The sequence below is a fragment of the Anomaloglossus baeobatrachus genome, chromosome 8 (assembly GCF_048569485.1).
Source record: "Anomaloglossus baeobatrachus isolate aAnoBae1 chromosome 8, aAnoBae1.hap1, whole genome shotgun sequence".
NCBI lineage: Eukaryota > Metazoa > Chordata > Amphibia > Anura > Aromobatidae > Anomaloglossus > Anomaloglossus baeobatrachus.
The window spans coordinates 253,668,856-253,684,511 of NC_134360.1; the positions used below are offsets into that span (position 1 = coordinate 253,668,856).

A 15,656-nucleotide genomic window follows, 5' to 3' on the forward strand; every position below is an offset into this window, starting at 1 on the left:
TTTTCAGCTCACGGAATGTCTACGCTCTGGGCCGGTTCTTTTTTTTGCAATGTAAGAAGGGTATGTGCCCACGCGGAGAACTTTTCTGCACCAAAAACGGCACACGCATGAGTTTTTTTGGTGCCTTTTTATGCCACGCGTTTTTTAGTGAAATAAATGTGTGGATGGGACACAAAAAGAAGGAGAAAAAAAAAAAAATCGCACCAACAAATGACACGCTGCTGCTTTTTTCTGTACTCAAAACTACAAGGAAAAAATAAACAGCGTGCGCACAGCACTTCAGGATTCCCATTGACTTTGCTGGCATAAGAATAGACGCATGTTTGAACAACAAACTGCACCAAAAAAACGCAGCATGTGCACAGGGCCTAATTATATGAGACTCAGAATGAGACTATATGGACTTAGACTGCAACAGGTAGTGTCCACACTGCTCCTGACAGTTTAACCCCCTAAATGCTGCGATCAGTGCGATTGCAGCATTCAGGAAACAGGGAGAGGGATTGCTTACCTCTCCCTGGCGATTGGGTCCCTGTAATATGATTACAGGGACCTGATCGCTGCCATGGTAAGCCTGGGTTGTCACCATGATGACCCTGGGTTACTGAGCTATGGATCGCCTCACAGACCATGCTGTATGCTGTATGCACGGTGTGTGAGGCACAGTGCTGCGCTATAATCCTCTGTAGTGATAAAGCATTGCAGGGGATTGTAGAAACGCTGAAAAAAATGCAGAAACAATTGACACACTGCTTCTTTTTTCAGCAGCAAAATCTGCAAGGAAAAAAGAAGCATCGTGTGCACAGCGAGTCAGGATTCTCAAAGACTTTGCTGGGATGCTTTTTCCTTGCTTTTATTGATTAAAAAAAGAAAGAAAAAAAAAAAACATGAAAAAAAGCGCAAAAAAAGCGCCACGTGGGCACAAGGCCTTAGTGACAAAAATCTCTACTTGGTGGAGAAAGGTTGAACTAGATGGACCTAGGTCTTTTTTTCAACCTATGTAACATTCAGAGATTTCGGCTCCGCACATAAACCCCCGTGTGAGCCGGCAAATCCGATCTCAGGTCAAGTAGGTTAGAAGAGGAGCGGAACGATGCTGCAAACTGGAGAAGGCGACGATCAGTAAGTAGTATAATATTGTAATATATTATTATTAGGGAAATAAAAAATATCAAAATAGGTTTACTATAGAGTAATAGAATGAAAAACAAATAATAAAAAAAATCAAAAAAACATGATAATCAACATTATTTTGTGTAGTATAATATTATAATATAATATTATTAGGGAAATAAAAAATATCAAAATAGGTTTACTATAGAGTAATAGAACGAAAAATAATAAAAAAAAAATAAAAAAAACCCATGATAATCAACATTATTTTCTGTAGTATAATATTAAAATATAATATAATATTATTAGGGAAATAAAAAATATCAAAATATGTTTACTATAAAGTAAAAAAAAATTAAAAAAAAACATGCTAATCAACATTATTTTGTGTAGTATAATATTAAAATATAATATAATATTACTAGGGAATTAAAAAATATCAAAATATGTTTACTATAGAGTAATAGAACGAAAAACAAATAATAAAAAAATAAAAAAAAAACATGATAATCAACATTATTTTGTGCATACAGAAAATGTTCATCTGTGGTATCCCCCATGACTAATAATTAGGCGTGTAATCAAAATAATAAAAATTGTACAAAATCATGCACAGGGCTTCAAAATGATAAAAACACACTGCATGGTTAGGAGGTTAAATACACATCAGAAAATAATTGTAGTAATTAGTGTAATGTCATCAAGGAATTTTTTTTTTTTAGTTTTTTTTTTTAGTTTTGTAGAGATTTAAAAAAAAAAAAAAATCACTGCCAGGGTCTAACTTCTAGCAGCTAATACAATGTAACCCGGCAGGGCCGGCGCGGCACCACAAGATCCGGCAGGGGTTAAACATTTATAAAACAAATACAGGTTTTATATTGCATCTTAGCTCTCCGCGTCTTGGCTCATGTGTGATTGCATTAATGTAATGTTCACTGTGACAATGCTAATTCCTTTTTAAGTACTGAAGAATGCCAAGTAATAGGATAAAAATTACAGTGCTCATTTACAGAAGAGAAATAATCTGCAGATGAAATAGCCGGGTACTTCCTGCTATTTACAAAAGAGAACTCAACCGGAGCAGCGCGGTGCGAGCCAGGAGGGATCCGAGCCACCCGAGTAATGGATGCGCAGTTCACTCCTTCTTAGGTTGCACAAGTGTAAAGTGTACAGTAAAAAGCCGGAGTCAGGTTACAGGTCTGCAACATAATAGTGTATATATGTATATATGAGTGCGTGTATACTTCTGTACACATATATACACTGAACAAAAATACAAAACACAACACTTTTGGTTTTGCTCCCATTTTTCATGAGCTGAACTCGAAGATCTTAGACTTTTCCTATGTCACACATAAAGGCCTTTTTCACTCGAATATTGTTCACAAATTTGTGTAAATCTGTTAGCGAGCACTTCTCCTCTCTCGAGATAATCCATTTACCTCACAAGTGCGACAGATCAAGATGATGATTAGACAGCATGATTATTGCACAGGTGTGCCTTAGGCTGGCCAGCATGATTATTGCACAGGTGTGCCTTAGGCTGGCCAGCATGATTATTGCACAGGTGTGGCTTAGGCTGGCCAGCATGATTATTGCACAGGTGTGCCTTAGGCTGGCCAGCATGATTATTGCACAGGTGTGCTTTAGGCTGGCCAGCATTATTATTGCACAGGTGTGCTTTAGGCTGGCCAGCATGATTATTGCACAGGTGTGCTTTAGGCTGGCCAGCATGATTATTGCACAGGTGTGCTTTAGGCCGGCCAGCATGATTATTGCACAGGTGTGCTTTAGGCTGGCCAGCATGATTATTGCACAGGTGTGCTTTAGGCTGGCCAGCATGATTATTGCACAGGTGTGCTTTAGGCTGGCCAGCATGATTATTGCACAGGTGTGCCTTAGGCTGGCCAGCATGATTATTGCACAGGTATGCCTTAGGCTGGCCACAATAAAAGGCCACTCTAAAATGTGCAGTTTTATCACACAGCACAATGCCACAGATGCTGAAGGTTTTGAGGGAGCGTGGCATTGGCATGCTGACTGCAGGAATGGTCACCAGAGCTGTTGCCTGAGAATTTAATATTAATTTCTATACCATAAGACATTTCCAAAAGGCATTTCAGAGAATTTGGCAGAACATCCAATCGGCCTCACACCTGCAGACCACGTGTGACCACAGCAGACTAGGGCATCCACATCCAGCATCTTCATCTTTAAGATCCTCTGACACAGACCACCCGGACAGCGGCTGCAACAATCAGTGCAAAACCAAAGAATTTCTGCAGAAACGGTCACAAGCCGTCTCAGGGAGCTCCTGCTGCTCGTCATCCTCATCGGGGTCTCCAGCTGACGGCAGTTTGTCGTCGTAACTGACTTGAGTGGGTAAATGCTCACATTCGATGGCGTCTGGAATATTAGAGCCGTGTTCTCTCCATGGATGGATCCCGGTTTTCTCTGTACAGCGCAGACTGTGTGTATGGCGTTGTGTGGGGAGCAGTGTGCCAAGGTCAATGCTGGGAATAGAGTGGCCCATGGTGGCGGTGGGTTATGGTACGGGCAGGCGTAAGTTATGGACAATGAACACAGGTACATTTTATTGATGCCAATTTTGAATCCACAGAGATACCGTGCGGAGATCCAGAGGCCATTGTTGTCCCTCATCCACCACCATCACCGCATGCTGCAGGTGATGATGCGCGGCCCCATGGTGCACGGATCTGTGCACAATTCCTGGAAGCTGAAGACATCCCAGGACTTCCATGGCAGCGCACTCACCGACAGGTCAATCACTGAGCATGTTTGGGGCTCTGGATTGGCGTACATGACTGCGCGTTCCAGCTCCGGCCAAAATCCAGCAATTTCACAGCCAATGAAGAGGAGAGGCCCAACAATCCACAGCCACGCTCAACAATCTGATCAACCCTATGTGAAGAGGATGATCTACACTGCGGGTGGTGCCACCGGAGATACTGACCCCACGCCCTCTCCCCCCGAAACACCCAATACTGTAAAGCTGCACATTTTAGAGTGATCTTTTATTGTGACCAGGATAAGGCACACCTGTGCAATATTCATGCTGTCTAATCAGTATTTTCATATGCAGCACCTGTGAGGAGGATGGATTACCTCTGCAAAGGAGAAGCGCTCTCCACCCAATTCAGACAAATTTGTGATTAATATTTGCTAGGTTTTGTCTACATAGAAAAAAAATACACGAGCACACACACACACTTATATATATATATATATATATATATTATAATATATATATATATATATATATATATATATATATATATATATATATATATATATATATATATATACACACACAAACATTATATATATGCACACACACGGTGGGCAAGATAAGTATTTGATACACTACCGATTTTGCGAGTTTTCCCACCTACAAAGAACGGAGAGGGCTGTAATTTTTATCATAGGTAACTTCAAACATGACACAGAATCTCCCCCCAAAAATTCAAAAAAAATCACATTGTATGATTTTTAAAAAATTAATTTGCATTTTATTGCATGAAATAAGTATTTGATCACTTATCAATTAGAAAGAATTCTGCTCTCACAGACCTGTTATTTTTTCTTTAAGAAGCTCCTACTCTGCCCTCATTACCTGTATTAATTGCACCTGTTTGAACTTGTTACCTGTATACAAAGACCCCTGTCCACATACTTACACTACAACCTCTCCATCATGGCAAAGACCAAAGAGCTGTCTAAGGACAAATTTGTAGACCTGCACAAGGCTGGGATGAGCTACAGGACAATAGGCAAGCAGCTTGGTGAGAAGGCAACAACTGTTGGCGCAATTATTAGAAAATGGTAGAAATACAAGATGACTGTCAATGTTACTCAGTCTGGGGCTACTTGCAGTCCGATTAATCCACCTCTCCCCTCACCCAATATTCCCCAGCCTCTCCTCTCTGCCAATCCCTTCACTGGCTTCCCAGTGCCCAAAGACTTCAGTTCAAAACCCTAACCATGACCTACAAAGCCATGCACAACCTGTCTCCTCCCTACATCTGTTTACATATTTTTTATTTTAAAAAAATTTTGGTTCAAACAAAACAAACTGTTCACACAGTAAAACTTAACAACAATTAGTCAAATTACAATCTAAAGTTAAATTAACATTCAATTTTTGAAATAGAAAAAGTGGAGCACGGGAAAGGGGGAAAACAAAAAAAAAAGAGGGGGGGGGGAAAGTGAAAGGTTATATGATTAAAGCAAAAAAAAAAAAAAAAAAAAAAAAAAAAAAAAAAAAAAAAAAAAAAAAAAAAAAGTAAACTAGAGTTATAGTAGAGTTTTGGCTGAAAATTTAAACTGAATCTCTTAACACATAAATTGCTAAACGTAACTATTAGAATAAAAAAGACGGAGAATATAATTAAATCATTTTTACAGCTAGTAGCTACACTAACTCAAGGATTTAATATAATAAGATTGGGATTGAACTTCTTTGACCTAAGATTCCATCTCACCGAGTACTTATCATATAATCTATCTTTCAAAGCAAACTTAAATTCGTAAAGGTTGTGAGAGGAAATTCTTTCTATTACTTCATGTATAGATGGAATATTAGTATTTCTCCAGTTGGCAGCGAGGAGATTTTTAATCACTTGTATGATATGACAGGTAATATGTCTAAAATTTAAGTTAAGTTCATCTATCCCGATTGATAGCAGAACTAATTCCGCAGAGAGACTAATTTCAGATGAGGTTACATTATGGAGGAGAATTTCTGTATCTCTCCACAATTCCTTTAGTTTTGGACAACTCCAAAAAATATGACTGGTAGTACCTCTCTCTCCACATTCTCTCCAACACAAATCAGAATTTTGAGAAGAGAATCTATGTAGTTTTTGTGGGGTATAATACCACTCAACCAGAATCTTATAATAAGATTCTTGTATGGATATACAGGTAGACATCGAGTATGTATAGGTTAATGCAGATTTCCATTTGTTAGATTGAAATGTTGTATTCAATTGTTTTTCCCAAGATTCCATATATTTCAATTTCTTAAATGTATAGTCATCATTAAAAATTGAATATATGTTTCTGGTATTCCATAAACCTATGTTTAATGGGTTGTTTAGTAAGTCTATGATGATGGTGGGTAATTTTTTTGATAAGAGATGTGTTTCTTGCAGAAACTCCCATATACGAGTCCATTTATATTTCTCTGATATTGGTAGATTGTATTTTATAAGTAATATGTCAAAAGGAATAATATCTTTATTACTTACAATATCGTCAAGGAAAAGTATACCACATTTTTTCCAATTTAATAATTTAATTCTTGGTATCATCAGTTCCACAGTATCTATCGAGATCTCCCTACATCTGTGACCTAGTCTCCCGGTACCTACCTGCACATAACCTCCGATCTGCACAAGATCTCCTCCTCTGCTCCTCTCTCATTTCCTCTTCCCATCATCACATCCAAGATTTCTCCCATGCCTCCCCCATACTCTGGAACACTCTACCTCAGCATATCAGAGTCTCACCTACCATGGAAATCTTTAAAAGGAACCCGATGACCCACCTCTTCCGACAAACCTACAACCTCCTCTATCCCTGTCCAGTACAGCACTATGCAACCAGCTGTGTCCTCGCCTACTGTCCCCCTCACCCATGCCCTGTAAACTGTGAGCCCTCGCAGGCAGGGTCCTCAGTCCTCCTATACCTGTCTGTCTTGTATTGGTCATGATTATTGTACTTTTTTTTTATGTAAACCCTTTCCACTTGTAAAGTGCTATGGAATAAAATGGTGCTAAAATAATAAATAATAACAACAACAACTGCAGATCAATAGCTGATGATTTGGAGCCCCCAGCAGCTGATTCTGGGTGCCAAGTATCAGAACCCCAACAGACACTTCTCCTGATAATATAAAAGTACTGGTAACCTCTTTAATGCATATATCTCAGTAAGATCAAACCACATATATGCAGAACTTTGAAAAGTAATTCCATCGACACCTTTATATCTTCTATCTGCTGCTGCATTCCAAGTAATTAGGATTTTTATTGATATGTAAACTAGGACTTAAATGTTGTAGGTGTGACAGAGCACTTACAGGGACTGCCTCCTGAAGTTGTTTCCTCACCCAAGACAAGCCTGTTTAGCTTGGTTGATAGCCACGTCACGTCAGGGAAGGAAATTAGACCGTATCAGTCAAGAAAAAGAGGCTGGTGTTGGGTAGGGAAACAACCTGGGAATGCAGAGGCTCCTTAGGTGCTTTGTCAAAACTGCAATGTGCAAATAAATTAAAATGGATTTCTGCAGCAACAGATAGAAAATATAAAGGTTCATTTTAAAGACCTCCATATATGTGGTTTTGGGGAGGGGGGGATTGATTTTAATGACATATTGAAATCCAAGTCATGGAGAATTTCTCAAAAACAAAATGAGAATTGAGTCCTTCATTGTAAAATCAATCCAATCCCCTAGTTTTTTGGGGTTTTTTTCTGGGAAAGGCTAGGCAGAGGGAATTTTGGAATAACTGATCACAGAATATTTGGCTGCAAGAAGCCTTGGTTGAGCAATATCCTCCGGACTTGGTTTGTGATGGGGCCGTTACCTCGTCTGACTGTTCTCTGGTTTGCACCGGGGACGTCCTGCGACCCACTGTAAGTCGATGGCATGGAAAGTTAAGTCCTGAAGACGCCAGGGTCATCTGATAAGACAAAAGGAAGACGGCAATGAGAGAATACAATGTATCACACATGAAGGAGATATCGCCAAGATTACACATCTGCAAGTAGTGGCATTTCCCGGCGCACTCGTACGGGAAACCAGTCTGTACAGGGCGGATGCCTCTAAATGAGTACACCCCAAGTGACAGATTCATGTTAGGCTAGGTTCACACTTCTGTTGTTTTAAATCCGTCAGCAACGGATCAGTCGTTTTTAAGTTGTCAACTGATGCAACGGATGTGTTTTTCACAGGAATCCTGTGAAAAACTGATCCGTTGCATCCGCTGTGCATCCGTTTTTTGACGGATCAGTCATGATCCGTTTGTGTTTGGGACAGCCCAGTGGGTGTGCCAAACATGCTGGGCATGCTCAGTAGAGCATGACGGATTCCAGCACCATAGACATCCATTACAAGCGTGACGGACTGCGGAGGATTCCTGCATGGTGCGTCAATTTTGATGGCCAGAAAAACGTTACATTCTGCGTTGCTCCCGCCCGGCAGTCAGTCAAAAAACGACTGACCGTGACGCAGCGGATGCAACGCAAAGTCATCAGTCGCAATCCGCCACTAATACAAGTGTATGGGACACAACGGAATCCGCTTAACAGATAGCGTTGTTTACCATAGCCGCGGATTGTGACTGATACATTTTAACGGAAGTGTGAACCTAGCCTTATGGGGGAAATTCTCTCCTGTATATATAAAATATTCTCCTATATACAGCCATTAGCCGCAGCCGGTGACACGGCGGACACGCTGAATACGGACGGGCTTCACCGCAGGGTAATATCAATGCCTTGTGGCGAGGAGGAAATCACAAGATGTCACATTATTTTGCAGGTTGAAGCAGGCAGATTATCAGTTCTGGTTACAGGCTAGGGCAGGACCTGTCAGAACTGGCCCGGTGTGAAGGCTCGCCCCTCCGGCGGGGCACACTGCTGCCTCTCGCTTCCCCTAATTACAATTCATCAGCTCTATTAACGGGTCACGATAACAGGGAATAAGAATGAAGCAAAAACACGAGCGGCGGACGCTGCAGCGGAACAGAAACCAAACCACAGCATGCCTTTCAAACGATCATCACTTTCATTCCTAAATTTACCTTTTTTGGGAAGTCGTAGAAATTCTGAATGCAGATTTATGGCAATAATTTGGAGCCAATATCTATATTTTAGAGCGTAGGGAAAAAAACAAAGCCATAAAAACATGCGGAGAACATGCAAACTCCTGGCAGATGTAGCCCTTTTCCAAATATTATTAATCCAGGTGATACTCGCAATCCCAGGGTCCAGCGCTGCCTCTGGTCTTTGTTGATCGGCTGCAGCGGTACATACAATCTTTGAGGTCAGTGGCTCCTGCGGCCTATATTGGCAGAGGCACTACGCTCAGGAATTGGCTGCAGAGTGGTCAACATGATGCCACCTGTTATGATCTGGTAACCGTGGACGATCACGAAAAATCCCATTAATAAGGAAAAAACCACCACCACAAGAGTAGTTGGAAACTAAGCTGATCACAATCCCCTATCAGGCAACACTAGAAGTAGCAGTGGGATGTTCCTAATACACCTAGACTCCTCGTCACTGCCGGAGAAATATGCTACACCTCAAAGATAGAAATGAGGAATCCCAACTTGCCTCGGAGCAGTCCCCAAAGACATAGCAAGTCCCCAACATGCAACAACGGTGATTTAAGAAAACACAATACACAGATAGAAAATATAGATCAGCAAAGGTGAGGCCCAACTTACTAGATACAATAGGACAGGACAGGTAACTGATTGCAGCCAGCAAAAAAACCTGAAAAAATACCAATCTCCTGATCATAAAAAATACTGACACCACACAGACTCTCCCCCACTATATCAGGTACTCTTGTGCTTGACACTTTAAACAGAACTGCAGATATAATGGGGAAAAACAAAATCACAGAACAAGTAATTTTCTAAAGTGCAAATCCAGCAATTAAGCGCAGAAATGGTAAACTTATCTGGAGTAGATTCAGGCATCAAATAAATGGGAAAATCAGAAGGGAAAACTCCCTGCCATCTTCAGAAGCAGTCAGAAACATTTATCACCGGCAACTGCCAGGCACACAATGCTCTCCTAAATAAACTAAGCTGATCTGCAATAGGATAAGCACAAAAAAAACCCAAACAGTTCAAGTGTCCTTGAACCATGTTCATTTGTTTGCACGGAAGAATCACAGCGTTTATCAGCTCAACAAAAGTAGATATGATTTCATGAACACCTATGCCCGGTGTGCCTTTAAGGCCCTGTGCGCACGCTGCCGTTTTTGCCGCGGCTTTTGCTGCATGAATTGCTGCAGAAAATGTTCATACCCTTTCTGCAGTCATTCCCCAGCAAAACCTATGGTAAAAAAAAATGGTGTGCGCACACTGCGTTTTTTTTCCTACAGGTTTTGCTGCAGAATTTCTGCAGCGAAAAGAATGAGCAGTCACTTCTTTTCTACAGGTACCTGTGGTTTTGGCCATAGATAATGGTAAAAAACCGCAGGGACCCACCCGCAGAAAAAACTTGGCAAAAACGTGGGTGCGGTCTTACTGCGGTTTTTGCCGTGGGTGCGGTATTCTGCCACAGGGTGCGGATTTTTCTTAAGAAAAGTCCATTTTCTAGTGCGCACATTGCCTAAACATGCTTTTTTATGCTGCCCCCCCCCATAAGCTTCAGTTAAAAGCATGAAACAATGTACCGTATGTAATCAGCGTGTTTTAATTGCAGAATCTCTGCGTTTATGCACTAAAACTTTTCTTGAATGCAGAAAAAAGGGAGTACGGTATTAACAAAAAAACCCCCAAAAAACAGCGCATTACTTCTGTGTACCCAAAACCAGCGCTTTACTTCTATGTACTTTGGCGCAGACATCTACAGGAAAAAGAGGCAGCGTTTTGAGGGTCTGTGTCCATGTAGCAGATTTTTCCGCACATAAAACTGCATCTCTTAGAAGGAAAAAAGCTGCTGAAATAAATGTGTTTTTTTTGCCGCATTTATGCATTTTTTTATTGATTGAGATAGGAAAACACAGGGAAAAAAAACGCAGAAATAATTGACACGCTGCTTTTTTTTTTTTTTCAGCACCAAAATCTGCAAGGAAAAAAAAGAAGCAGCGTGTGCACAGCGAGTCAGGATTCTCATAGACTTTGCTGGGATGCGTTTTTCCTTCTAGTATTGATTAAAATCTGCAACAACAAAAAAACACAACACTATAAAAACGCATCGTGTGCACACAGCCTAAGTACAGGAGTTTTCAGGAGATCACATCCACTTTGCTGGAGCCGATAAATGGTATGGATGGATTTTCCGCACAATATGCAGTGAAGACCACCGCACAGTCCTCCGCTCGTACGTCTGAATCCTTCTGAATTTATTGGCTTTTTATACTTAAATTTAGTATTTTTTTTTAACAAGTAGTAATCATCTGCACAGAGGCCTCCTGTTCCGGGGCGCCCGCTCGCTCCCGAGCTCCACAAAAGCCATTTCCAGCAGGTAAAATAAGAATAACGGATGAAAGGCGCGGGGCGGATTCCGGGAGGTTATCGCCGCATTATTCCGATTCGAAGATAATTGCTCCTGACAGCTTTACTTAAGGTTCATTTCACTGTGCTATTTTCCTGCAGCTCAGGGTTCGGCCGGTCCCCAAAGCCGCACCTCTCACACCTGTTGTGGCTCTTCATGTTACAGGCCAGTTTGGGCATGTCACTTCAAATTAGCGCTCTGCTGACTCGATAACAGTGGCAATTACTTATCGCAGGTTTAAAGGGAGGCAAAAAAAAAAAAAGTTTCTAATTTAGCCAGAACTACAGTGTCAAGAATAGGAAATCCGAACTTGTTACCACAGGCGGCGCGAAGAATCCTGCGAGCAGATCCGGGCCGAGTTACTGGAGGAATGCCGCGCACACAATGGCGGAAAAACACCAGGGGGGTTATTGTTTGGGGCATTTTTTTACAGGATACTTTGTAGGTATCTATATAGAATCTAAAAGGATATTACAAATCCCAAATTATGGGAAAATTTAAATATTTTTGCCAAAGAAAAATTAAAAAGACGACAGGCTATGTTCACACATTGCTTTTTTGTTGCTTTTTTCTGCCACAGACAAGTGTGTTTTTATTGCATTTTTTAGAGCATTTTTTCCAACAAAAACTGTATCCAAATCCTTACGCCAGTGTGAGCAAAAAACACTCATTTTATGCCTTTTGAACTCCAAATTTATAAGATCCAGATTAATACGAGTGCTCGGGAAATCAATACAGCACACGCTGCTCAGTATGATGTACTCAAAGAATTCTCCTTTGTTTATATAGTGCCAAAGACAAAAGGAGAAGTCCCCTCTGAACTATGAAACAATAAGAGCAGTAGGGGCGTAAACGGAAATGTGAAACCTCTCATCGGTGTTAGGCCAAAGTCACTCTTGCACGTAACTCGCACGAGTTTCGCATCACATCACCCAGAATGGCCTGACATTTTGCGGACAGGAGCGTCTCAGCTGCATAGAGATACATGTAGCTGCACGCTCCCATCAGGAGAATGTGCAGCCATGCCGGGTGATGCAATGCGAGACTCGTGCAAGTGTGACTCTAGCCTTAAGGCCCAGTCACACTAAACAACTTACCAGCGATCCCAACAACGATACAACCTGATAGGGATCGCTGGTAAGTTGCTAGGAGGTTGCTGGTGAGATGTCACACTGCGACGCTCCAGCGATCTCACCAGCAACCTGACCTGGCAGGGATCGCTGGAGCGTTGCTACACGTGTAAGCATGCTGCGCTTGGTAACTAAGGTAAATATCGGGTAACCAACCCAATATTTACCTTGGTTACCAGCGCACACCGCTTAGCGCTGGCTCCCTGCACTCCTAGCCACAGTACACATCGGGTTAATTACCCGATGTGTACTCTGCAACATGTGCAGGCAGCAGGGAGCCGGCTTCTGCGGACGCTGGTAACCACGGTAAACATCGGGTAACCAAGAAGCCCTTACCTTGGTTACCCGATATTTACCTTCGTTACCAGCGTCCGCCGCTCTCACACTGCCAGTGCCGGCTCCCTGTTCCCTGCTCTCCTAGCCACAGTACACATGGGGTTAATTACCCGATGTGTACTCCAGCTATGTGTGCAGGGAGCAGGAGGAAACCCACGTAAACACGGGGAGAACATACAAACTCCTTGCAGATGGTGTCCTTGGTGGGATTTGAACCCAGGACCCCAGCACTGCAAGACTGTAGTGCTAACCACTGAGCCACCAAAAGACTGCAGTGCTAACCACTGAGCCACCGTGCCGCCCTATATGACTTAGATTTCCTAATACACCAGACAGCAATTCTCCGCTCAGTAAAGATGGCGGCTGTAAGCGGTGGCCACATTGCATGTTGCGGTATATGCCTCATGCTGTAACGGGGGCTGCGGCGGTCAGTAATACACATATACACGTTATGTAATTATATAACCAGCGGGCTGATGTGTGCACTTCAGTGATCTATGGAAGAACGCCAGTATCTACACGGAATACAAGCAAGAAGGATGTTTACTGACAATATCCCATCCAGAGGAATGTGTCCAGCACACACCTATGTGCACCCGGGGCCGCCTCCGGAGCTGTCACTATACATCACCCTCCGCAGGGCAGATGTGAGCTGTCAGATCTCGTGGTAACTGTTACTGACAAACCAAATTACTTATTCTCAGTTTACTGACGGGTAGAGCTAGGTCACATGTTCTTCATAGCTATGATAATGGGGTCTATAAAATTCTTCTGTTTATTGAATTCAACACCTAAATGGGGGTTTCTAAAATCCAAAAACCGGCTAATGCCCCCCAAATACAAAAAAAATGATAGCCTTTGTAACATACTGACCCTTTAACAAGAAGCCACCACTTGTAATAAAAATGTCATTTAGTAACCCGATGTAAGCGCCGCTCTCCTCCTGAATCCGGAGTTACTTTTCGTTTGTTCCTGCGCCTCTCCATTCTCGAGACATGGCCTCCCTCCTTACATGATGGTAAATCTAGTCTTATTAGCCCATTAGGTGTGGTTCCAAAGAAGAGAGGAGTTGAGGACCACGCCCAGTTGGCTAACAAGACAGATTTACATACAAGGGGGATTATCTCTCAGGAACGGAGAGACACGGAGCAAAAGACAAACACTGGATTCAGGAAAACAGCGGCATTTATACCCAGCAAAAAATTACCTGCACCCCCCCACTGTGATTAATGCCCCCCCGTCTCCCCATAACATTGAGGCCGACAATGATTCTCAATATACAGTCGGTACGGAAAGTATTCACACCTGTTTACATTTTTCACTCTGTTTTGTTCCAACCATTTGGTAAATTCAAAAAAGTTCATTTTTTTTCTCATTAAAGGGAACCTGTCACCAATTTTTTGGCGACTATAAGCTGCGGCCACCACCATCGGGCTCTTATATACAGCACTCTAACATGCTGTATATAAGAGCCCAGGCTGGGGGTATAACATAAACACTTTATAATACTCACCTAACGGTCGCTCTGCAGTGGAATCGGGCCTTATGTGCGTCTCCGGTGCCGGCGCCTCCTCTTTCGGCCATCTTTGTCCTCTTTCTTAAGCCTGCGTGCATGATGCGTCTACGTCATACACGCTCGCCGGTCCTGCGCAGGCGCACTACAATACTTTGATCTGCCCTAGCCAGGACCTGAATGCCGGCGAGTGTGGACGACGTTGCACCGAAGTTAGAGAAGGAGGAGAACAAAGACGGCCAAAAGAGGCGGCACCGGACAACGGAGACGCCCATAAGGCCCACAGTGCGACCGTTAGGTAAGTATTATAAAGTCTTTTGTTACGTTATACCCCCGACCTGGGCTCTTATATACAGCATGTTAGAATACTGTATATAAGAGACCTGTGGTGGTGGCCGCAGCTTATAGGCTGAAAAAGTGGTGACAGGTTCCCTTTAATGTACACTTTGCTCCCCATCCCCCATCCTGACCGAAAAAAACCAGAAATGTAGAAATGTTTGCAAATTTATTAAACAAGAAAAACTGAAATATCCCATGGTGATAAGTCTTCAGCCCCTTTCCTTAGTATAACACATGGTGATAAGTCTTCAGCCCCTTTCCTCAGTATAACACACGGTGATAAGTCTTCAGCCCCTTTCCTCAGTATAACACACGGTGATAAGTCTTCAGCCCCTTTCCTTAGTATAACACATGGTGATAAGTCTTCAGCCCCTTTCCTCAGTATAACACACGGTGATAAGTATTCAGCCCCTTTCCTCAGTATAACACATGGTGATAAGTCTTCAGCCCCTTTCCTTAGTATAACACATGGTGATAAGTCTTCAGCCCCTTTCCTCAGTATAACACACGGTGATAAGTCTTCAGCCCCTTTCCTCAGTATAACACACAGTGATAAGTATTCAGCCCCTTTCCTCAGTATAACACATGGTGATAAGTCTTCAGCCCTTTTGCTCAGTATAACACATGGTGATAGGTCTTCAGCCCCTTTCCTCAGTATAACACGTGCTCATAAGTCTTCAGCCCCGTTGCGCAGTATAACACGTGGTCAAAAGTCTTCAGCCCCTTTGCTCAGTATAACACGTGGTCATAAGTCTTCAGCCCCTTTCCTCAGTATAACACGTGCTCATAAGTCTTCAGCCCCGTTGCTCAGTATAACACGTGGTCATAAGTCTTCAGCCCCGTTGCTCAGTATAACACGTGGTCATAAGTCTTCAGCCCCTTTGCTGTAAGTCCCATGCTGTCCATTTCCTTGTGATCCTCCTTCAGATGGTTCTGCTCCTCCATTGGAGTGCAGCCTTCGGACGT

General features: G+C 42.5%; 1 protein-coding gene across 1 annotated transcript in view; it reads right to left on the reverse strand.

Moving 5' to 3' along the window:
• Positions 1-15,656, reverse strand: part of FAF1 (Fas associated factor 1) — a 330,141-nt gene that overhangs the window by 155,391 nt on the left and 159,094 nt on the right. Inside the window, exon 9 of the mRNA XM_075320555.1 lies at positions 7,721-7,816. Coding sequence (XP_075176670.1) covers positions 7,721-7,816 — 96 coding nt within the window. The remainder of the gene's footprint in view (positions 1-7,720; positions 7,817-15,656) is intronic.